We start from the raw sequence: 25,054 nt of genomic DNA, 5'->3' as shown, positions 1-25,054 counted from the left end.
GCTGGCCTCAGCCCCTCAGCACTGACCGCATTCTGGGTGCCCGCTTCCAGGTGCGAGCCCCCAGCCCCACGGACTAGCCAAGAGACTACGACTGGAACGGATGTTTTTGACACCTCAGAAGACCGGGTGCAAGCACCACAGCTCTGTATTTTCAATCAACGTTTCGTAAAGTTTAAAAAATCCCCTCAAGGTAACAGGAACACGCAAACTGCGATACATATGGCACGTCTGTGTCGGTGCCTAAGGCAACCGGAGGGTCGCTTCTGACCAGGGAGCCCGGCCCAGCTGCACAAGCAACGCAAGCACCCGCGCCTTCTCTTCTCTGCGGGCGCCCCTGGACGGCTTCGGCAGCGCAGGCCGCCCTAGGGCGCTGGGCTGCCTCCGGGCCGGGTTCCACCTACATCCCCTTCCTCTAAAGCCGCCTCCTCTCCGCTTACCGTCGACGTCCACCTGCGCCTGGGGCTTGTCCGCCACCCACATCTCTCCGTAGGGATCCTCGTTGTTCCACAGCGGCAGGTAGTGCTTCTTCTCCCCGCGGAGGGGCGGCGGACGGTGGCGGGGCGGGTCGGCGGGGGGCCCGGCGCCCCCGACCCGCTCCAGCTCCTCCAGGCAGAGGAAGCCGTAGTTGAGCCGTTTCTCGTCATACAGGTAGGAGCATCGCGTCAGGCGCAGGCGCGCGCCGGCGCGCAGGTGCGCCCGCTGCACCAGGCCGTTGAGGCGCGGCGCCAGGTAGCAGCGCTCCTGGCACGCGCCGTCCGCCAGGGTCACGTCGTACCAGTACTGCGGGGCGGCGGCGGGCGGCGGGGGGGCCTCGGCCAGGTACCGCTCCACCGCCACCACCGTGACGGGGGGCGGCTCGGCGGGGGCCACGCTCAGCTGGGAGGAGCCCCGCACCTCCTCAAAGACCCTCTGGAGCCAGGAGGTCCCGCCGCTCGCCGGCCCCGCCGCTGCCCCCTGCCTCTCCTCGGCGGGGGGGGCGCTACCGCCGCGTTCCGGGGTAGGGTCCTGCATGACAGCTTCCTGGCGGCCCCTCCCCCGGTGCGGCGCCGCCGCCGAAGGGCGAAAGCCGGGGCCGGGGCCGCTGCTGGGGAGGGCGGCGGGAGACGGCGGCCTCGGCCTCCTGCTGTCACGGGCTGAGCCGGAGCGCCGCCATGGCGCGCGCGGGGGCGGGGCTGGCGCGCGCGCGCGCGCCCCGCGTGCCATTCAAAGCTCCCAACGGTCGCGGAGGGGGAGGGGTGGAGCCGGCGGACCGTTGCGGGGGGGGGGGGAAGACGGTGACAGGAAGGCGGCGGCGGTGGCGGGGAGAGCGGGCTCGGCGGGGCGGGGGTCAGGGAGGAAGCGGAGGAGCGGGCAGGCGGCGGGAGGGGCCGCCGGCCATAAATAGCCGGGCAGCGGCGGAGGGAAGGGGTGTCCGAGGCGCTGGGCGGCCCCCGCCCGCCTCTGCGTACCCCGGGGCTTGTGCCTCCGGGAGGCTAGCGCTGCTCGGTGGCTGCGAACCGAGCCTGGGGGCTGCGGCAGGGAAGGGCCGTTGGTGCGCCTGCTCCGGTGCTGGCCTGCTGCCCGCCCTCGTCCCCAGCCGCGGTGCGCTGCCGAGGGCTGGGGTCGGCGGGGCAGGGCACAGCGGCCGGGGCGGCCGGCCGGCCGGGTGACAGACATTCGCCGCGTCCCCGTTTTGCTGCACCTGTTCCTGGTTCCTTTTTATTTTAACTGGATGCATAATACTCGTGATCACTTCTACCTCAACATGAGGAAGGGCAACGAAGCTGGTGAAGGGTCTGGAGCACAAGGCTTATGAGGAGCGGCTGAGGGAGCTGGGGTTGTTTAGCCTGGAGAAGAGGAGGCTGAGGGGAGACCTTATCACTCTCTACAACTACCTGAAAGGAGGCTGTAGTGAGGTGGGGGTCGGTTTCTTCTCCCTCGTAACAAGCGATAGGACGAGAGGAAACGGCCTCAAGCTGCGCCAGGGGAGATTTAGGTTGGATATTAGGAAAAACTTCTTCACCGAAAGGGTAGTCAGGCACTGGAAGAGGCTGCCCAGGGAAGTGGTTGAGTCCCCATCCCTGGAGGTATTTAACAGATGTGTGGATGTGGTGCTTAGGGACATGGTTTAGCGGTGGACTTGGCAGCACTAGGTTAACGGTTGGACTTGATGATCTTAAAGGTCTTTTCCAACCTAAACAATTCTGTAATTCTATGAATGCGTTCCTAGTTGCAATGGAAGTGTCTTGCGCTAGCTCCTAAAATTGTATTTAACCTTTTTCATGGTTGCAGTGTGTTGGTAATCATAATCATCCTGCCATTGAAGAAGTCTCCTGGGTCTTTCTCCTTTGCTGTTTCAAACAGCAATGGTTGAGTTTCCCTCTATTAGGAGATGTTCTTACTAGTGGTCCCTAAGTGTGTGACCTTACTTCTTAAAAATTTTATTATTGATTCTCATCCCACTGCTACTATCATCGTATTCTTCTTTATGATACCATGATCACTTACAATATTAATGAAACTTCTGGGGATTAAGAACTTTGTATTTAATACTTTACTAGCACTTGCTAATATATGTATTTTTTTTCTATCAGAGGAAACATTAGACTGTAAAGCAGCAGGACAGAGTGAGGAGAGAGGGGTAAAGATAAAGGGACAGGAAGAGGAAGAAGAGAAGCAGTGTCCAGTACTTATACTGTCACTGGCCTGGATAGCCTTTGGAAATCCAGAAGACCAGAATGGGGCTGCAGCTTAGGCAGAGCTGCTTCGCGCACTGGGCCAGAAGCAGTTCTCTGAGCTCGCAGCTTGAGAATGATTGTATTCTTAGTCTGCCACCTTTGCCACTGTGGAGCATGTGCCTTAAGGAAACTGGAAAACCTGTTGCTCGAACCATTTAAAACAGACTGAAAAAACTAGACAAAGGGGTCTAAAGCCCAAGCCTTTTCTGGCCTTTAGACTGCCCTAGGAATGGTGTGAGTTTATGGATTTTTATGTAACAGTGCACTCCCTTAGTGAGAAAATGTAAAACAAATCAGTCATTCCTGATGTTTAAATTGAAGCCAAGGTATTGAGTAAAACTTCAGTGTGGTGTCTTTTTTTTCCCAGTACACACATGACCTGTTGTGTGGACTGATAAAATGGCATTTACAATTTAGAAGAACAAACACAATGCAGACACCTTCTTACTGAGGCTGCGCAGGGAGTGATTTCACATCACACGCAAGCCTTACCTGGAGACCTGTGGTGTAGAGTTTTTTCCAGCTATTAAATGAATCTGTAGGTATAATGAGGAAATCTGTGGACTGTTCCCAGCTTCTCTCCACTTTTTTCTGTGCTCGTGATATGAGTTGCAGAAGAAAGGTTATTTTATTTATAGCAGAGGTAATTGTTACATGTACATCTGTTGTCAGGATTTTTTATTATTGTAAGTCACTGTGGTTTCAGTCATGAAAACTACGAAGCTGTAGCTTTTGTAGAGTGTTAGTGGACTGATAAGAGTTAATACTTTGTAATTTTGGATAAACTTGTATGCATTGCAGTTTCAGATACGAGATAGTTTCTTCTCTTAGAAACTTGCTCCTGTTACCTTCTTTCTCACCAGCAGAGGTCTAGCTAACATACCAATTTCAAAACTGCAACAGGGTAACTCTCTTTTGGTAACAGCAGGTTTTAATGACTGGTTATGTCTGTGAGTTCCTCTAGATTCCCTGATTTCCCTGCCATACCTGGCCAGTGGGACAGATGTGACTGTATTAGAAACTGGAAGTTCAGAAACACTTGGAGAATCAGTAATGAATGGTGATGAGCCATCAGCAGATGACTGTATCAGAATCACAAAAACTAAGAGCGCAGCGTGTTATGTTGAGCCTCTTCCATCGGGGCATTTAAGCAGCTCATTGAAGACAATATGATTTTTTCATATACCTACAACTAAGGATGCTGAACCGTACCGGTGTCGACCTCTGGTAAATCCATACATAGCGTCAAATTCTCAGACATAATTAGCAGCCAAGTACCTCGGGTTTTATGTACAACAGACCTTAAGAAAAACAGCAGTTAGCCTCTATAGCAATGCCAGTGAGAAATGGGCTATGCTGAATAGGAGGACGTTATCACATTCTGTTAAACGTTACGTTTAATATATGTTGGAAGAATGAAAGGCACAAAAGAATAGAAGGTGATGCTGTACATCAAAAAAAATTAGCTATTGTGCAAGATCATAAAGCTTACTGTAAAACACAGTTGTTCACCACAAAGTGTTTTGAGGACAAAAATGGAAAAGCCTTTCTAATACATTTCACGATTATCTCCCAGGTGCTTTTGTTAAATCAACCTAGAAAATAACAGGAAGCGATTAAATAATGCTAGACTTACATTTGAGGTGATTACCCAGCAGACATCCTCTTGCCCTTTAATCAGCTCTATGCACTTTGAAGAGCAGTTTAAGAAAGTGGTGAACTATCAGCAGGAAGATCTCTTACACTTTTATTATGTGGAACCTTGATTTACTGTGCAGCTTTTAGAATCTATAGAAGTCTTTTATATAGATTGCAGGTTTGCTCATGTTTCATTTAACTTAAATACAGCTGTCTAAACATGGAGCTGAACTTGTAAGCTAGCTTTTATGATGGTCTTTGGAGAAACAATTTCATTCCAGAGCAATTTGGTACTACGAAATGAGCTACTTTTAACTGTAAAACAAAGCTAAAATTAAAATGCCATTTCATTTGAGCTCCAATAGCAATAGATAATACAAAGCTATTTACAGTTTGTTTGATATATTATGTAACTGGCATTTTGTGTGTGTGTAGCTGTATCTTACTGCCTAGCTCTACTGTTTGGCAAATAGGTGTACATTAAAGAAGATATTTTAGTTTTTCCTATTATGAGACAAAACCCCAAATGCTTTCACTTTGGACTGCCATTGTTTTGTTTGCAAAACTGTGTTTTGTGGTGGTGAGATACAGACTGTTTTATCTATGCCTTTAGGTGCAACGTGGACAATACAACTTTATCAGGGCAACTCTACTGTCAAGTCACAGTAAGTTTGAAAGGTTCTTAAGGCAGTGCAGTTTCTGCCAGGGAGAGAGGAATTCCTTATGTTCCTTATTAGTGCCTGCTAATTCATACTTCCCCTTCCTGGCTTTTTTTTTTCGCTGCCTTGCAGATTCTAAAGAAATGGTTGCTTTCTTATGTTGGATAAAATCTAGTGGCCATCTCACTACTGCCTTTTGGCACCAATATGCTGATTTTGCACACCACCTTACAGAATGTAGGACACAAAAAAGATGCTGAAGTATATAGGGCTGGAACGTAAGTGTGTGTGTGGAGGACAGGGGACTACGTAAATGATGTGTTAGCTTGATCTTGGCTCCTACCTTAAGAAAGGGCAAATTGAGGCCTGGTCTTCTACGTTGATGTCAGAAAGTTGTTCTGGAGTCCAGTATGCACCTCTTCCGTGATTTGCTTGTATGCTGGAAGCTATATCAGATGAATCAGTATATGGATAGATGCTCCTGTGTCTCCAAGTTGGTTCAGTTTCTAGCAATTTCAACCTTCTGTTTTCTTAATAGTATTTTAACAACTCAGGATGGGGAGCAGGAGAGGATCATGAGCAAGGATGATTGGAGAAAGACTAATTTTATTTTGTTGTAAATAAGTTGAATTTTACTTAGTAGTCACACAAACGAGTGCCATAGTTGGGCCCAGTTTGCTTTTTGTTTAGTCAATATTTGCCACAGAATATTCCGATATTTAAGGGTAGGATGAGGTGACTACTCTTGATTGCTGGCACACTACTGATTAAATGGGTGTGCTGCCTACCTGCATGTCAGTCAATGCCACTGAGTGAGGGGTGGGGGAGATTTTAGTTACTAACCCATGCACCACTTCCTCCGACATTCCTTACAGCACCTGTCATAGGGATCAAGCTTAGTATATGTATCAGAAAAATACAAATAATGTTTTAGCACTAGTCTAGTCAGAGTAGATCAACCGCCAAAACTAGTAATTGCAGGTTAGATTTGGAATTGCCTTTATTTGCTCTCATCATTGGGCATTTTGTCCAATTTTACTTTGCCTGCAGACTTCTATCAGGTGTCACTTGTTCAGATTTCAACAACTGCAGTTTCCTTTCTCACACCATTTTTAGCGCTGTTTTCTGGCTGGGCTATGAGGTCTGAGCCCAGAACTGCAACTGCAGGAAAACTTGCTTTTATGACCCAGCCATTCAGGCTCAGCAGCAATGCCTGCTAGGAGTCTGGGAGATAAGCTTTTGTAAGAGGTTATATTGAGCACATGAGAAGATTCATTTTTACATTTTTAACTTGGCCAAAAGTGGAGACATCTTAATGGGGATGGCAAATGAGCTTCTCTTTTCACAGGAATGGTAAAAGGTACAAAGACCAGTTTACTGACCATTTCTCACGTTCTGGTGCCTGAAACTTTTTTTTTTTTTTTTTTTTTTTTAATAGAAAAGCCTGCCAGTTTGCTTATCTGTCTGTTTTGGGGTTTTTTTGTTGTTGGTTTTTGGTTTTGCTTTTTTTTTGTGATGGGAGAAGTTTGTTTCTGTCTTTTTGTAAAAACAAACATGGACAAGACAAATACCATCTCTAGCATTTTTCCTGGAAAGTGTAGAACCATCTTCACTAAAGTTAAGGGGGAAAAAAAAAAAAAATGAACTGGTAAGAGTTGATACAGAAAGATGGAAACTGTAGCCTGCTCTGAAAAAATCTGACAATATTAGAAGCAAGGGGAAAAACCAGGGTCTTAAAGATCAGCACTTCTCACTGTACATGTTACTAACCTTTGGCAAGGTAACACACACCTACAGTCAGAAAACAATAAAGGATTGCCTTGAAAAGAGTAAACCCTTGGATCCTCACCTGCAGTTCTTTTCACATATATGGGGCTGGGTACAAGATTTTTCATGCTGGTTCTAGAAAACAATACTTTCTATGTCTTGATAAGTTTTTTCCACAACATTAATGACATCTCTCAATCCACTACTAATACATGTATTAATCACTGGACTTTTTTTTTTTTTTATAGCAGTCATCAGTACAGAACTGAATCACAGGCAAAGCAGGAAGCCAGAATTCTTGCTCTTCTCTACTTCCTACAATTATTCCTGATTTTAAAGGAGGTAAGCAAATAAAAAGGAGAGAAGATCTCCTGTCCAACAGACAGAATTGTACTGGAACTCAAGCCTGATGTATTTCTTCTTGTGCTGGGGAGTGAAACTCATTTGAAGTAACTGGTGTGGAATAATCCAGGTGGACTGTATTACTGAAGCTTAGAAATAACTTTTGGTGGAAAGAAAAATAATGACTGGCAAAACCAAGCTATCTACCCAATCAAGCAACCATGATATCTTTAAACTTATAATACAGATCCTACTCCACACATCAAATGCTGAAAACAACATGCTCTGCTAGCTTAAAAGAGATGTAACATTGATGAAAGAGAATTTTAAAAAATTAAGAGAAATCTTTCCTTATGCCCTCACCCTTTCCAGCTCCCAACACTGGCATAAATAGCAAATTTCCTCATTCTTACTCTTAAGTGGTACAGCTACAGCGCGCTATCACACCTCACGTTATGAATAGCAATAAATTTTATATGCAGCAACAAAGACTGCATGAGCATACCTGAGAAAAAGTGAATTGGGCTAACCTGGCAATCAGGCTGCTACACATGCATAACAGCCAGTTCGTGTAGCGTCAATGACTGCAAGCTGTCGCTTCGCTCTCGTTCCACTGCCCTCATCCCACTGGGTATTTGTGTAAAGAGAAAGGCGGAAACACAGAAATTCACTTGTGAAGCTCATTAGCAGCATGCACAGCACAGCGCCGGCTGTCACCCTTACTAGCACTCTGTCTAGGCTGAACTCTCACACTATCACCTCAACATCTTTATCCACTGCAAGGCAATATATTCATTTTGTCTCTATAGGCAGATATAGATGTTTCCCTAGGGATATTGACTGGATTTGGAAAACAATAACAAAGCTTTCTATGATTTTTACAACAGCTTACGCCAACATAACAGAATTTTACAAGCACAATACTAGTTTTGATTTTCAGAGTATTTTTTATGACTGTTTCAGTTGTACAATTTCAACATTATGGAACAATACATAATGTACAGTACACAGCTTGCGTTGTTCCCAGGTTTTAAAGTCACGTGTCAAGGTTCAGGCTGCAGAACAGAGTTCACCATTCCTAAAATGAAAGCAGGCACATACAATACTATCTTGCCGCAGTATTAGCACAATCTTGTTTGGCAAATACAACGTTAGGAGCACCACCTGCCATTAGGATACTGCATGTACCAAAGGATTACTCACATGGATCCTTAACCTTCTGCCCTTCTGCCCCTACAGCATTTGTTCACATCAAAGTGACATCACTAGAAAAACACATTGTTAAGCAGTTCGCTCCCCGGTTTTAAAAGTTAGTGAAAGGGTACAGCTAGAGAAACAACTCACAAAATGAAACTACAAATCTGATACATGTTTTGCATAGTTAAATTTATGTCAGAATAAACCTGGGTCTCTTGGAATTTTTTTCTTCCAGCCTTTGAACTTTTGCTTTGAGCTGAACAGTTATTCAGAACGCCCTCTTGTTCAGTGTTCAGACCACCCTGTCACTCCAGATACCTTTCCGTTTCTTTGGTTACTTTCTTTTCCTTAACATCTCTCAACCTTTTTTTTTATTCCTCCTACAGCAATATATTGTTCCAGACATCCACTCCCTGCCATTTGGCTACTCCTGTTTATTTTCTTCAGCTTTTCCCTCCTCTTCAGTCACTTCCACTCTCTTCTGTTACTCTTCTCAACATCTCTGGGCTCCTTCTCATCTTCAACCATTCTGAATTTCTCTTGATAAAGAGAAAATGCCACAGTCTTCTCCTTGTTGCATCCAGTTGCTATTGCTATTTGCAATACCACTTCTAAATCCTTTAAAAGCATTCACCTCTAAGGGCCTCATTCTTTCCACATTAACACCTGGATGTAACCCCAATAATGCCAATGGTTTTACATGCAAACTGACAGATGAAAATCCAACCCACTGCCTTGAATCGTAACTGGAAAGATAAGAGAGCTAATAGAAGGAAACAGAATGAAAGATTAAAATCTCAACATAATAGTGCACATTCCCTCTCTTGAACTTGCCTTTTTTTTTTTCCCTCTTGGTATGGAGCTAAACGTCTTTACAATGTGTTAACTTACTGTCACACTCTTCTGTTACAATAATACTAAACAAATTTGATCACATTTGCTTCTTTAATCTGTTGATATGGGTTGTTCTAAATTCTCTGCTAAACTCTTTTTAACTAGTGCCTAGCATCAGGAAGAATCTGCTTCCTACCTGTTGACACCAAAATGGGAGAGGGAAAAAAAATTCACATGCATCCCATGGAATGCAGAGGCTGCTGAGATAAGCATACTTTAAAAAATATTATAGGGCAGCCTGGATCACTGCTTATAGCACAACCAGTTTTGAAAGCAGGTTTTGCACATCTCTGGGTACAAATTCAAAGCTGTTCTTTCTTCACAGTCTCTTAGACTTTTTATTTTAAGACAAAAGCAAGTAAGTTGTATTTCTGAGTGTCTGCAAATTACTTTTGCCTGTAATTGTAACTTTCATCTCTGTTTCTGTTGCAGGTTTGGGTTTGTTTTGGGTTTTGGTTTTTTTTGGGGGTGAAAGTGGAACAAAACAAGCCCAGTACTCGCTAGCATAGGGAGCCAAGCCATGTTTTGCTCATTTGCCCCAGTCCTAGCATTGGCAACAGGTAGGAAGATTACTACAACTAGACTCCTGTTTTCACACAGCTCTGCCTGAGCACAGTATACCATTCAGATTGCACACAAGCTGATTACTTGCATATATTAAGAACCACTTTGAGTATTGAACTGCACATATTTTTTAGTATGGCCTTAGGCTTATTTTTCTGTAAGTTAAAACATTTAAAAGGAAAATACTTCATAAAAAACACTATACATTTTGAGATAAGCTAGTGCTCCTGAAAAGTGCTAGGTTAATAACTTTGGAAAGTGCAGTCCTCCACATAGCCAAAGAACATAGACAGCAACAGTGAAGGCATCTCTGATCTGCCTGCAGCATTTGAAGTGTGGGCACGGGGAAGGAGGGGAAGGGTGATTAGCCCCTAGGTTGATTCTCTGCTGACATATACAAGGATGCCAGTTCTGGAGCTGATGGTTGCAATCAAAGCACCTGTCAGTCACAGCATGACTGCTAACACTAACTTAACCTGACATACTGTACAAAACAGCTACCAGTTTTAACAACTTTATTTCTCCCCTTCTAAGTCAACTTTGAATCATCAGCCTTGAGGTAGACGACCAGATATTCCAACACACTTTCCCTGCACCTTTCAGTATCACATATTTCAAGTAAAAAATATCTATTTTCAAACACTGTAACTAGCGATTTCACTTTTGCCTACAGCGTCATCCATACTGTGTCATGTTTGGAATGAGCTCTTTTGTATTACATTTGATGCTTTACATTTTCAAAGCATATCCAAAAATCCACTAAATGAGGATTGCATTAAACCCTACAATTTAATCATAGTATATGATTATATATAGTGTGTATATATATTATATCTGTATAGTTTTATGGCCAAGTTACAAGCCCCTGAGAACAGAGTTTATGCAGAAACACTGCCACCAATAACACTAGTGGATGCAGCTTTATTTAGATGTAATTAGCATAGAAATCACCCGAAATTATTTAATTTTCTATTTATAATAGATTAACTCTTTGGATATTTTCATAACTATATTAAGACTACATTTGTTAATCTTAACATCCATTGTGGAAAGGTTGTATTTACACACAAATACATGAAGACTTGATGCTGAAAGAGCAAGAAGGGAAGAAAAGAAGGTGCCTGATCCTGTGCCCTTATATACATGGGTAGTGCCTTTAAGTCAACTTGTATGAGTGCGGGTCCTGTGTTTGAATAGAAGTTACAGGTTTGGGTCCATAATGCTTTATGCATGTATGGTTTTGACAAACTACTATTTAAACTATTTTTACAAATACATTCTACAGTAACTGTGTCTATGGGCTCAGGCTTCCAGCCCTGAGAGAAACATGAAGTGTGTCCCCTGCATTTTGTACAATCTACCAGATGAGGCACATGTCTAGAAGCAGCTGCTTTTACAACTCTGCAGTGAAATGCACCTGCCTACCCAGCACAGGATACGATCCCTCAAGCGTCCCAGTCTGCATCAGGCCCCATCACGAACAGTTGCTCTTTCACTGATTATAAGACTTGGACAAGTGAGTCTTGGTGAAACAGTAACAGTTTGCTTAAAATGCAAAACAAGCCAAAACCCAATTCAAAATAGACTCCAATTTGTCACCCAACTTGTTTGTGTTTCTGTATCGACCTACAGATGTTGCTGTCCAAAAAAGAAAGAGACTTCAGTTCAAAATAACAACATTACATCGTCTGTGAAAATGAAACTGTATGCTTTTCAGAGTACAGGAGCTTCTTCTATCGGCTACATTCTTCATTGAAGTTGTTCTCTCCCAACACTGTGAATACAGTCTCGGTTTGCAACATATTTTAGAAGACAAACTAAACATGTTTGCAGTACTTTGACAGGAAAATGGAATTCTTTCCAAACTGAAAGAATATGAATTTTGATAAGTTAATAATGACAAAAGTTTTGTTGGTAAAAAGTGCGAATCTGTGTATATTACCTCCAAGCATTTTACACTGCTACCTACAGGGAATTTCAAAGCATCCTTCATTTTGATGTGATTTACCAGTTGAATAGTACATTTTGACCAAGAGTCATAAAGTATATTTGGCTGCTGCCTCCTGACTGTACAGATGCAAAGAACACCTTGAAAGGGGGAAAAAAAAAAAAAGAGATGCTACTGTCAGTTTACATTTATGAGAATATTTTTACCCACACAGGAAATCTGAGAGAATGCCACAGTCCCAAATACAAGGATATATATATATCACAATTCAATTTTAATCCCATGAGAAACTTTTTAAAGTGAAACTGCTTGTGGTACAACTGGGATATATTTTTTGATATATTTCTTCTCCTATTTGGAAAGACACAAGAGAACATTTTAAAATAACTAATTAATCTAAACAGTTTTGGGGCCCCCGTTTTCTAAATATGTCAGTGGGACTAAGCAGGTTTCACAGAACATTTATCAATAAGTGCTATATGCAAGAAATCATACTTGATTATCCATACTCTAGTGCCTACAATATCTCAAACATTTGAGCATTGGGGTTCGTTTTCTATGATGGCTGCTCTAAACTGCCTGTAATTTCAGTAGCCCAGGAGAGGCAGTCCTGTAGTTGGGCATTATCAGGGCTGGCTCACTAGCCCTCCCCACTACACCTGTTGTGCTGGAGTCTGGCCAGCGAGCAATGTCTGTATTTGTTATCACCTCTGGTATCAGTTAAGGCTGGGTGGAAGGGAAGTTGTAACAGAGCTGGCTAAAGTAGGGTGGTGTGAAAGTGTGGAATATCCATAGTGAGTGGGGAATGTTTTGAATGGGGAAGTTATACTAAGGTAAGATATAACCAATATAAAAACAAAGTTACAAAAATTAAATGGTCTTGGTGTCATAGTCAGCTGTTACTCATTTTTGCTAAATCACCACAGTCTAGTCATCTCTGTACCTTGTCATTTCTTTCACATAGAAATTTTAGCTTCTGTGCTTTCTTGTGCATAAACACGCCTTCCAGATTTCCTGTTTCCACAGAGCGTAGTTCAATCGCCTTCTCTCCCCAGCCCATGACCTGATTAGATTGAAGGTAAGCTAAAAGAAAAAAAAAAAAGGGAAAAAAAAAATTTGATACTATTTAACAGCTGAAAGACTGATTCTTGCCTCATTTATGTCAATATGGATCTGAAGCCTTTCTCTTTGATAACAATATATTCTGAATTATTTGTATTTTAAGTTTACACAAAAAGCCTTGGGAACAGTAACTAAATTTCAGTTTCTCCTCTCAGACTTATTTTGGACTCTAGACATAAATCTGAAGTATGCTAATATTGTATATTTTGGAATCACAAAAGGTTGGCGGAAACCTCTGAAGGGCATCTTGTTTAACTCCTGCCCCCAAAGCAGGGCCAAATTAGACAAGGTTACTCGAGACCTTGTCCAGACATGTTTTGCTGGATACTTCACAACCTCTCTGAGCCCCTGCTGCAATGCATCACTGCTTTCAAGGTTAAAAATTTCTTCCTAATACCTAACTGGAATTTCTCTTGGTGCAACTTGTGCCCACTTTGCCTCTCATCTTTTCACTGTACATGTCCAAGAAAAGTCTCGACGCCGTCTTCTCTATACCCTCCCATTAGGAAGCTGGGTTTGTATTTACCATGGAGTTCAGCTTAGTCTGAAACCTAAATACTTTTGAATCTGAGATGATGGCATGATTAATTTGGTGCCCTTAGCTATTGTTTTCCCATCACTGGTTACGTGCAATATCTCCAAAACCAAAAGAAGATACTCCAGCACTGTAGAAGCTTACTATGTTACTCCCTTTAAATCTGTTAATTAGATGAGAAATCAGAATAGTGACGAAGGAGTTAACACCACAGATTTCAAATTAGGCCCAGTTTCAATGAAAGCCCTCTGATTAGTGCATGTATGGGCTTCCAAGGTAAAAAACACGTTAGTTATGCTCTATTAATAGTCAGCGCTCAGAAACTGTTCTTGCTCAACTAGGAACTGTTATTTCATTAGTCTGAGAATTCTGGTGCTCTGAAATGATGTAGAGGGAATGTGTGCATTTAACTGGTTTTTAGCTTCAGTGGACAGTGCTCCCCTGCACTACATTATTAGTACAAGCAATGTCTGTTCCTTAAAACCTTCCATGTTGATTTAGATTTTTGTCTAAAAATTAACCTTTCTGTACACACTGATAAGGAAACAACAGCCTGCAATCCTACTTTAGAAGGACAGCAGAAAAGCAATATGCCTGAGTGACTATATATCCTAGCGGTTACTGATTTAATATTAACTTGGAATCCTTGCTTTATAATTCTTGTCAGAACAAGTGTATGAAAATTATACCTCCTTGGAAACATGTGGTTTGGCTACAATGTTGTGATTTTAGTTCCCTCAAAGTCTACAAATTTCCCCTAAATCTGTTTAGTATACTTTCAGTTATTCTTTGTGCACACTGAAGGCTTCCCTGCCACTAGAGCTGAGAGCAAGAGAATTCTTTCCCACTATCCCAGTCATGTGGAAAGAGGGAAAAAACATCCCGTTTGAAAAGCAAAACAGCAGTGAGCAACTGCGGATAAGTGGGAGAAGAGAAGGGGGGGAGGAGTATTTTCTAAAAACCAAACACCTGAAATCAATACATTTCTAAATCTTTTCTTTATGCTTCAGTTCCTGGGCTGTACAACAGGGCACTACTGCTGCAGGCTGCGAGGAAGACTGTCCTTAACATTTCTGAATCACTGCAGCAGTAGCATGATGAGCACCAGGGCAGCACTCATGCAATCTGCAGTTAGTATCTAAAAAGGTAGGCCCAGACCGCACATAAAGTGAAGATAAAAATGTTACAATACTGAGACATTTGCTATTTTTTGTAACAAGTGACACCACATTAACCTTTTCAAACTTCGCTTTTGAACACAACAGAGACAGAGGCACACTATGGTTCTGGGGGAGCAGACAGCGAGGCAGGTGTGTATGAAAGCGTTCTATGGCTACACTGTTTAGTACAGGTCATATAGGTCCAGCAACAAAGACCTAATCCACTCGTAAGTCTCCTTATCTTTTCCACTACATGAAATCTGTGCTCAAGTTGTCAATATGCTATGTCTGTATCAGCTATATCCATACCTTTGGCAGATTTCAATTTGACAGCATCCCTGCAGCTCTCAGTAACCGCTTAATTAGGCTCTGTTGCAACCTCTAGGTCATCCGGGATAGAAAGCCCTGGATGACTGGACCACCACTGCCATGTTCAGAAGAGACCTGATCTCCCATCCGTATTTACAGTAGGAACATAATAAAACAGATACACAAAGTTCAGCCACTGGTGCTCTCTCTGCTGGCTGGCCTAGATACTGAGAACTTGTCAAATTTCAGTTGTAGTACAAGTAGCACAAAAACTCATTCTTGTAGCAGAATCAGAAAGTTCTTTCTCAAATTGCATCTGTGGAATAACATGCCAACAAAAAGGCCCCATTATACCATTTGTGGGGTCGTCCAGTTATAGGAATTTATCTATACATGGAAATTAATTTGGAGGACAGCAGGCTGTGAATTCAAAGGTCAGTAATGAGTCTTGATCATCTTCCCATGTGGGAGCACTCACAAGTGTTTCATGTCAAATGAATAGAGAGCAGATTAGGTACTCAGAATAAAGTTGTCTTATTCTGGAACAAAAGCTCCTACACCATGAGCAACTTAGGAATAGTTATTTTGAGTCCACTTTCTACCTCAACAAGCTTCAGATAAAAATATCCTGTGCTTCCAGCTAGCAACACATAAGGGTATTTATATTACACACAATGCAAGATTGTACCGGTTTCTAGCAACCCTAGACTTAGACAGTTACTCTGGTCCTTTGGACAGTAGCTCAGCAGAAGAGGCATATACTGACTCAGACTGATGTGCCAATATTGCCTAACGTACTGGAACAAAGTTATTCAGAATTACCTGAAGCTCCCCTGCTTCACCCAGATTACCGCATATCTTAAAAGACCTACAGCTGTGCATGAGCTGGGGTTCTTGTTACACTATTTACACCAGCATTACTCCCTGGACATCAAAGAATATATGCCATAAAGTTAGTTTAGCAAAGTGAGCTCAAAATCAGTTTCTTAACATCGTGAAAGCATTAGCAACGCTCTGAACTTGGGGTGTGATTTGGTATTTCCTGTTTACAGTCTGTATTGAGTAGAGCCCTCATTCAGGGAAGGTCACTTCCCTGCTTCAAGGGGAAATGGTTGAGGGAGATAGGAAAGGGGAAAGAAATTACTGAGCCATATTGGATCCATTAACTTCTATGAAGTGTCACTGACATGAGCTAATGATCCCAGTCTCACACCGGTAGCATACTCATAGGCTGAATGAGACAAGGGCACTTGGCACCACAGAACCCAGGCGCTGCTACAGTCTCACTTCCCTTCTTAAGCTTCCTTTTCTTTTTTAAACTCTTCCCCTTCAAAAATCCTTTTCTGATCTCCTGTACTGAATTTGGCTCACTGCCCTAAGCAGTTATTCCCAACTGACCTCTGCATGAGAGCAGAATCGGGCCAGCTTTTAGCAAAATATCATAAAATTGGACTTTTCTGATTAGTGTTACAGAAATGGGGCAGGAAAGAACCTTAATGCACCTTCTCTTCCATCCATATCTGTGCCACATCAGTATCACTTCTGACAGTTGTTTGTCTAACCTGTCCTTGAAGACCTCTAGTGATGGAGACTCCAAAAATTCTCCAGGCAACTGATTCCAGATAAACCAAGAAGTTCGAAATGAACAAACTGAACATGAATTAAGAGTCTGACCCGCTTTTGCTTGCCCGAGTCATGATATCAAACTCCGTTTCACAGGGTAAAAGAGAGCGTATGCTGCTTTCCTGAATTCCTTTTTGGAGCCAGTACGTGCATAGGTGAAATGCAGTGCAAAAAAGCTACTGAATTTTGCTTTTGTATACATGTTTGAGAAAATTGCTTCAGGCAAGTATGCAGCTGGGCATGAACATTAAAAGGAGAATATCCAGTGATGACTCTGCTGACAGTAAAAGATACCAGCTATTAGAGACCATACCGATCTTAAAACTGAGTCCGCTTCTACAGAACCCTTCTTTGGCCCTTCTGTCAAACCCAGTATGCCCTATGAAATCTCAACTTTTACTGGTTCCCCGCTCTTTGGGGAAAGCATGTTTGGTTATTTATTTTTAGACAAATGGAAGGGAGACATACATGTTGAGGACTGGGAATGGAAATAACGCACAGAGATACCAACAGTGTCCCGTGATGTAGCAAAGCTTGTTCCCAGTGAAACCCAGCCTCCAGCTCTCCCATGATGCTGCTGATCACTGATTAAGGAGTGATTAGCTACTTGCGTGTACTTCTGTCTGTCGCCCATACTTTAAAACTTGCTGCCCCCAAAGTTAAGCAATTTTGGGTAGGAAAACTGAGGAAGGAGTTGGTAACTTCACTTGTACAATTCTGTTAAATAGTTTTACTGCTATTATTTATGTTACCTGGCTAGAAGTGGGTATTTTTCTTCCTCCAGTCACAGCTGTGGAGAACTTTTACTAAATGAGAGGCTAGAGAGTCAAAATCAAGAGAGGAAAAAAAAACCTAGGGCTGAATAAAGCCACAAATGCACAAACGAAGAAATTGGCCATGGAAGGCAGGTGTTTTTCTGCTGTGTGTTAGATTGCACTGGACAAAGAGCTAACACATACAGTTCCCTAACCACCCCAAGCAAGCTAGGGATAAATTTATGACTAAATCCTTTTTCTTTCTAAACACGCATGTTTCTATGCATCTCTATTCCAAAGCTTCTCTGCTCCCAGTTGTTGCTCACTCCTTTGCAGTGATTCCAGTAGAACTGATAACCCAACCCAGAAACGTATCTGGGGTGACAGTTTGCTTGTTTAGTGCTTTTTGCTGTTCCCTGGGGAAAGAGCGTGTAGGAGATGTGCCCAGCAAGAATCATTCAGATACGAGCAGGCATTTTCTGTGCATGAGCTGGACAGCAACTGTTCCAGAAACTGGCAAGTATGTTGATAGAGCACTGAGGCAGTAATTCAACCAACTGTTTCTCTACATAACATCCTTTTTGCTTCTAATAGGTACATGGTCAAGGAAATAAGGACTTTTATTGGTTCCCCACTCTGGGAATATCTAGTTTTGTGCCAGCCCTCTCAGCCTACACACTGTAAATAATTCATTACTGACACAAAAGGGCAAAAGTGCTTCCAAATCTTACTAACTTGATGTTTCTTAAACCCTTTTTTAATCCTGTTTTATAGAAAGAAAATATTACAGCTATGTTTGTATTTAGCCCTACATGTGTGAAATATCTTTCAGATTAAACATAGATAGAGTACTTCTACAATTTTAATTTCCCACGGGATTTGAGTTTCCTCTCTCCAATTTCTTATTAACAGATCAGTCACAGAGGTCCCAAATTAAAGACTATGAGTTAGCTGTATTTAGAGTCCCTGCCCTAAATCCATCAATTATAATACAAACTATTTTTTATTTTTTGTCGTCAAGATATTCTCATCAACTACAAAAGTTTTCTTCCAAAGTAATTGTTTAAAGAAATCAAGAAATGAGCAAAGGATGACTAGAGAGCACCCTGAGGTTAACGCAAGACCCTTCTATCTCTGAAACACAGAGTGAAAATTTTGAGATAAGCTCCTACAGACTTTAGGAAGGCCGAAATGGGTCTGGAAATTCCAGGAAAACGGGATCTCTTATGAAACTTTCAAGTTCCCCCTAAGTTTGGCCATGCAAATACCACGGTTATTCCCACTTCTCTCATAATAGTTAATGTTTTTGTCTGGAGCCAAGAATTTCAAAGGATCAAGAAAATTAATAGGAGCTAGTGGGAAACAACTATTAAAAGAACAGTTAACAGAGCTCTTTGAGTTGTGCATTGAGTTATAGGTTGGGTTAATTTGTTTTTAGTGGAAATATGATTCCAATCAGAAGTCAAATTAATCTTGTACCACATCATAAAGATTGACAATTTCTGTTCCAAAAAAATCCATTTCTGAGATACCAGAAGTGCTGCAAGGAGTAGCAGAAACGCAAGGGTTCTCAAGCTAACATATTGGAAAACTTTCAAATGACAACTGAGAGGGGCTGTTTGGAGACTGCCTCCCTTCAGCTGTGGAATCTGCAGAAGTACAAACAACGAAAGAGACAGATGGATGGAGACAGACACCTCTCCTTCCAGAGAAAGCCTACAGCCTTGCTTTCTGAGCACTGGGAGAAGTTCTACAAAGAGCTAGCTGTTTACTCAGCTCTCCTAACCTTATCATCCAAAACATAACTAGCCCTCTGCTCAGCAGGATGTTTCATTATACCTGTCCTAGCTACCTCTCCCTGGCTGGGCACCACCTTCCCATCTGGTGGTGCCCATTTCTCTAGACTGACTACAGAGAAAATCTAAACTATTCACGTGGATAAGACTAACTTCTATATAGTAAAATTCACCAGACAGGATGCCACCCTCAGAAGCATCTTCTCCATCCTCTTCCTATTTAACTGCCCTAAAATACTGTAACAAAAATGCTTAGGCAATTTCATACTGATAGCTTTCCGCACAAATGATTATCATACTGATGTGCTGAAGAACAGGAGAAATAGCTGCATGAGCACGTGGAAAGGCAAATGTCCAAATAGCGTTCCTTCTGTTAGGATGTAATCAACCTTGAGAAATTGAGAATATCATGTCTAGCCAGATGTATACTGACGGATGTTTTAAATTCGAGTAATTAACTGGCACAAAAGATCACATATTCAGCTGGTCCAAAGTGGTGAAGCTTTACTCACTTCAATGCCAGCTGGGTACGCGCAAGGAAATTTTTACTGCAGTTAAGGCAGTGTGATTTCCAGGCTACAAGAACGCTTTACAAACCTCTCTCCTATCTGTGGGTTTGATGATTCAGTACTTTCGGCAACATTAGGACAAAGGACTTAAGCTCTCTCTGGTCCACTTCCGAGGCATTCCTGCAAACTCCATCTAGATTAAGTGAAGAGGCTTTGGGAGCAGTCAGTGCCCAGTGACACATACTGCAAGTTTCCAAGTAGGAGTCATAGATCCATGCGACCCTTCTTGCAATATCTCCCCTTCTAAAGCAGGATGTAAGAAGGCCCTTTGTTCCTTACGTATCATCCGTCTTTGAAACACACTATCTGTCTAGTAACAGACTCTTTAGGACATAGCAGATAGAGAGAATAATGCAACTAGAAAAGCCTGTAATAGTTACAAATAACATCCGTGGTTTAAAAAGTATTAAACATGAGATTAGGGTTAATCTCTGGCAGGACACTTATATAAATGCTGCTGATTTTAAAATTGTTTCTTCCCAAGGCAGGAAAAAGGAGTTCTAACCGATGAAGTACATGCGGGAAAACAAAGGAGAGTTTAAATATTTATGAAAATCATATACGCATGCCATAAGGTGGAAAGGAAATTACAATTTGGAGAAAGTGTTCATGTTAAGTAAGCTTGTTACTTGCAGTAAGGCCTAAGGAAGCACGTCCCGTAACGACATGCTTCTGGAAGGCTTCTGTCTCCTTCAGATAGCATTCGTCAGTACAGCTTCCAATTACGTTCCGTATTTCTCATTAGAACTGGTCTTACCCTGACTGAGTAATTGCTTTTTGATTATTTATTTTTTATGGTGTTTCTAACATTAATTCAGAGGGGATGTAAAATTTCAACACATCAAAGACCATTAGATATTCCTATGAAAAATGGAGAATTGACTTAGTACATTTTAATTACACCCTGTAGCTCTGAATATGGGCTGAAAATTGGAGATAGGGCTATTCAGTGAAGGGAAGGAAACACTATATAGTTAGCTTATAACCTTAAACCTGTTTTTTGAAACTGAAGCAGTTTTTTTGCTGAATTTTATCGAAACAATGCAAAAAAAAAGTTGTCTTGTAATGATTTGTCTTCCAGAGGCGGGCTTCTTGCCCACTGTTGAAAACCCTCTACAAATGTCAAAGCTGGCATTTACTCAAGGGTGTTATTCTACTGATTTTAATGGACTTTTCCTAAACGTCCCAGCTAGAAGTGAAAGGAGAAATGTGAACGTCCTCGATTTTTCACTGTGGCATCCAGTTAATAATATGCTTTTGTACAATCTAAGTGTCTTGGGCTTTTTTGTTTGTTGGTATGTTTGTTTTAAGATGCAAAAGAACAGGAGTGAGTCAGAAAAGAAATTAAAAGCAACAAATAATAAACCCAAAAATCTGCCTGTGTTGTTCTTGGTTTTCCCCACGCTGTTAACTTGAAGCCCTCTGGGGAAGGTGAAACAAGCAGCTGTCCTGGCTACAGTCCAATCAGAATCTCCTCCTACAAAGCCAACTGCAAGCACAGAGAGATTGAGAATCTATTAGAAATACCCTGGGCTGGCAGCACTGTGAATTGAAAGTGATAAAATTAAGGGGCCATTTGACAGCAGTTACAGACCTCTTCAGTAACTACCTCTCCACGCTTGTGATTTTTTACAGAAAACGCTATGGGCTATGAACAATCAAAGCAGGAACCAAGAGCACCTTTTTTCCCCTCTGTAGTTCACGTAATGCTCTCTGTGAAAACCGGTGGTACGCCGCATCCTCAGTGAAGCTGGGCTGTATAGTCAAGGTACGATGCAATAAACTGTGACAAGAATACAAACTATGATCCAAATGCGAAGACCCTATTGCAATCATTGGCTGTCTTAACGCAAACATCCATAAATCGGTTTACTCTTTACGCATCTGGTTTGCCCAGAAGTTGCTTTATGTGCCATACAACCACTTTCATATGGATACAAACCTCATAAAGAAGTCAGGCTTCATGCAGCAGAATCTTGTATTTAATAAAGTGCTATTTTTCATACATACCTACAGATGCCGGCATTTCTCCCCACTGTAAAACAGTCTCCTTTGTGAAATGCCCATATATATCAATGTAGATGCCTTCATCTTCATAGGTGAGTAGAAGCTCCATTCCGCTGGTATTCGGGAGGATGATAATGGCATGTGGGCGAATAGTCCCCTGGATCTAGAACCATATTTTACTAAGATTTATATCAGAAAATGAACTGCAATTTTAGTGACTACATCAATCTAACTAGCTTGGCAGAGCAATAAAAAGACCTAGCTCATGGCTCATGGAAAGTGAAAGAAATGCCTGTTTTCAGAAAGGCTGTCTAGTTTGCTAGCTAGCCTCTGAAACAGGCTTTCTCCCCCCTCTCCCCCCTTCGAATATGACAGTAGGTCCGCAAACAAATCCACGTTCAATACTTCACTTTATATTTACCAATATTAATGGGTTTCAAGAAGCCATGGAGCCACTGAGACACAATAATATTTACTTACTCACTCACAAAACACTTGCATTATATAAACAGAAGAAAGGTGAGTCAAATTTGAATTCACAATTATTTCAGAAGATGGAGGAAGGACAAAAGCTTCCACATTCCAGGAAATCAGTGCTTTCACTTTCCATGATATGTCCCTATCCCCACTCACAAGCTAAAACCTGTACATTTAACAATATTTACAGCCGGGTGAAAAGTTACCTGGACCTCTCAAATACAAGCCACTCTCTGTCCTTCCCTTCCCACATCCTTCACTAAAAATAGTTCCCCATTTAAATGCTGTTCAGCATGTTTTCTGCATGCCACAGGAACAGTGCATTTCACTCGCACAAATTATTTTAACAGCTGTTCAATGCACTCGAATCTCTCCCAGAAGCCAGCATGTCCCAAGTGAAAAAAAGCCTAAGTATACAACCATGAAGGTGGGGTTTTATGAAAGCAATTTTGAAAGAAAAAGAGGACAGCCTTAAAAAACAATAACAAAGCATTTCCTTGTTTAAAGCACTACTCAAAACAGGATGTTAAATAGCAAATTAAACCACTACAATTAATATCTTTGTAGGAAGCATATGACTGGAGTTTCTACATCATTGTCACAAGCCAGCAACACACAGATCTTTTTTTCTTCAAGCACATACATTTAGGCACACTGTAAGGGCACAATGAACAGTAAAAGAAGCACTGAAGCTGTACTTGCCAAACTGAATACACTCAGGCCAACCACTTGACTCCGTGCCTCCGCAACAACTATCCGTAACACTAGAACGGGGATCCAGAGTCGCAGAGCAATTTTAATGCGTTGCCTTGGTACTCGCATGAGCGATCGAAGCAGGTAAGAGATGAAGAAAGAGGTGGGGAACGAGGAAAAGAGGCTACCAGAAAGCAAGAGTATCTAAAGTCAGCCTGTTAAAGTCTGGTCTGTTGCCACCACAAAGCTCCTTGAGAGAGTTATCCAATTCTAGCAGATGCTCTTTAAAATAATACAATACCGGAAAAGATTGAGCCACTGTAGCAGCAGATTTATTTCAGGTCTAAGACTCTAAAGGGAAAACATATTTTTAGTACACGCTAACCTTTGGTTGAAGAGCACACGCAAATGGAGTGAATCGTAAAGGTGCCCCACATATTCAAGACAGTCACCTGGGAAATCTCTCTCATCAGATACATAATGATATTTGCAGCCTGTTGAAAAACTAAAGCCTCCAAGAAGGTTCACTTTTTTCTTTGCCTTTCTTATCTTGGGCAATTATGCTAATGATCTTTTTGACAAGTCATTATTCACCTTGCTTAGCAACCAGCTTCCAGGCATCGTATGCAGGCACCATGCTTAGATTTATAAACTGATGTGAATTTTTCGTAGTTGCATAGTTAACAAAGCTACTAATTGTCAGATTAAATAAACCCTCTATATTAAGTCCCTTAAAAAAAACCCCAACACAGAAATAAACAGTACAAGCTTTTAGCAGGTGATTCAACAGTTTGTTCTGCACAGCTAGAAAAGTTACTGTTTAATTAAGAGAGGTTTATAAACTTAACAGCCATCCTCAAACACTGTGTCCATCAGAAACACAGGTCTGACAGAATCTGAAGGCTGTTGCTTGTCAAGGCAGCAGAGCGATCAAGTGGCTTGCACGGGAGGCGCGGGTTTTCACTTGGTTTGAAAATGCAGGGCTGAGAGTGGAGAAAAAGAAGTTAAAAAATAAAAGGGTTCAAGGCACAGGCTGCAACATGCAGATCCGGGGGGAGATTTCTTCAGACCTCCTGAGCGTAACTTTGGGAAACATTGCCTTGGGATCCAAGGAGGCCACGGCAGCCGGCTGAGCTAACCCTCTCCCCTGTGGAGCTCTGTTGACTTCAGGGAGGTTTTCAAGTGTGCAGAGAAGTTTCCTTGCCAGGAGCCTCCCATCAGACTGGAGCCATGGGAACCTGCTGGTTTTCTGGACCCAAGCCCCCAAGTTTCCCTGGCTTTTTTTTTTTTTTCCTCCCCCCCCCCCCCCCCCCTCCTCTGGGACTCACAGCTTTGAAAAGAGCTATCTAGAACAGCTGAAAAATAAGCAAACTAACAAACAAAAAGATTAAGACCACAGCACAGACTTCATATTGGACAGCCCCATGCCAGTCGTTCACATCTGCAGGGGAATTACTTTGCGGTTATCCGAGTTTAAGCAGGAATTTAGTGATCACCATCACCTCAGCGAACAGATGTGTAATGCCATATGTACACATCAACCTGAAATCAACATCTTCGTGCCAACTTCTGGACAATCTAATGAGAAAATCCCGAGGAAAATATAAAAATTCTTTCGAATTTAAGGACTGATTTCACAGTAAGAAGATCAGCAAATTTATTTAGTCTGGAAATTGGGCTTCTGCAAAGTCACGACTGAAAGGCAAATCACATTTTGCACACAGAGCCTGTAATCATGTGAAACAAATGCAGCTTTGCTCCACGGTGAAGAAACTGGGATTATTCATGGGTGCACACGAATACCTGGCTCCTCTAGCTGCAGGTACTCATTGGTGCAAAGGTAACATGCTTCAGTGGATCAAGATTAAAATATGTTGCAATAGCCTTTGTAATCCAGGCCAAATTTCAGCTCAATTCAGTGATAATTTAATCAGCTTGTTAGCAAGATTGAAAAGCACACAGGCAGATCGTAAAAGTCACCTACATCGATGTAGATATTATTGTGTCTTTCATTGCTTAAGAAGTCCTAAAGATAAAGCAATTAAAAATATTACTGTCCATACAACAGGCTTTCTAACATTAAACCACTATAATTGATATTCTAAATGTGATAAAAGCCTTTTAACAGAACTTCAGTGTTATAAAAGTATGTGAAGAAAAGTAGTTTTCTATTAGCTGGCATACAATAATTATTCTCTTACCCTGTCTTTCGAAATACAGCACAACTCTTAACCCGATCATCATCAACATACAGCCCGAAGAAGAGAGGCATTTATGTAATT

General features: G+C 42.0%; 2 protein-coding genes and 1 long non-coding RNA gene across 11 annotated transcripts in view; 1 reads left to right on the top strand and 2 right to left on the bottom strand.

Annotated features, from left to right (window-relative positions):
- RADX (RPA1 related single stranded DNA binding protein, X-linked) overlaps positions 1 to 1,158 on the bottom strand; it is a 29,626-nt gene extending 28,468 nt beyond the window's left edge. The window contains exon 1 of the mRNA XM_087748647.1: positions 438 to 1,158. Coding sequence (XP_087604773.1) covers positions 438 to 1,011 — 574 coding nt within the window. The 5' untranslated portion in view covers positions 1,012 to 1,158. The remainder of the gene's footprint in view (positions 1 to 437) is intronic.
- On the top strand, positions 858 to 25,046 carry LOC148056680 (uncharacterized). Of its 2 annotated transcripts, none has more exons than XR_015702604.1 (5): positions 858 to 997; positions 7,030 to 7,123; positions 21,231 to 21,363; positions 21,612 to 21,694; positions 24,993 to 25,046. It is a non-coding gene; the product is annotated as an uncharacterized LOC148056680 (long non-coding RNA). The 2 variants fall into 2 exon arrangements; XR_015702603.1 differs by lacking the exon at positions 24,993 to 25,046 and adding an exon at positions 22,647 to 24,031.
- Positions 8,057 to 25,054, bottom strand: part of NRK (Nik related kinase) — a 119,148-nt gene continuing 102,150 nt past the window's right edge. For all 8 annotated transcript variants that reach the window (XM_087748644.1, XM_087748639.1, XM_087748638.1 and 5 more), the window contains 3 exons: positions 21,606 to 21,765; positions 12,670 to 12,809; positions 8,057 to 11,866 (listed from right to left, as the gene is read on the bottom strand). In XM_087748644.1, coding sequence (XP_087604770.1) covers positions 11,783 to 11,866; positions 12,670 to 12,809; positions 21,606 to 21,765 — 384 coding nt within the window. In that variant the 3' untranslated portion in view covers positions 8,057 to 11,782. The remainder of the gene's footprint in view (positions 11,867 to 12,669; positions 12,810 to 21,605; positions 21,766 to 25,054) is intronic.

This window comes from Nipponia nippon, unplaced genomic scaffold (assembly GCF_047370975.1).
Source record: "Nipponia nippon isolate SJK-2023a ecotype South Korea unplaced genomic scaffold, ASM4737097v1 scaffold_12, whole genome shotgun sequence".
NCBI lineage: Eukaryota > Metazoa > Chordata > Aves > Pelecaniformes > Threskiornithidae > Nipponia > Nipponia nippon.
The sequence above is the reverse complement of the archived record's forward strand: the minus strand, read 5'-3'. Positions and strand labels throughout refer to the sequence as shown.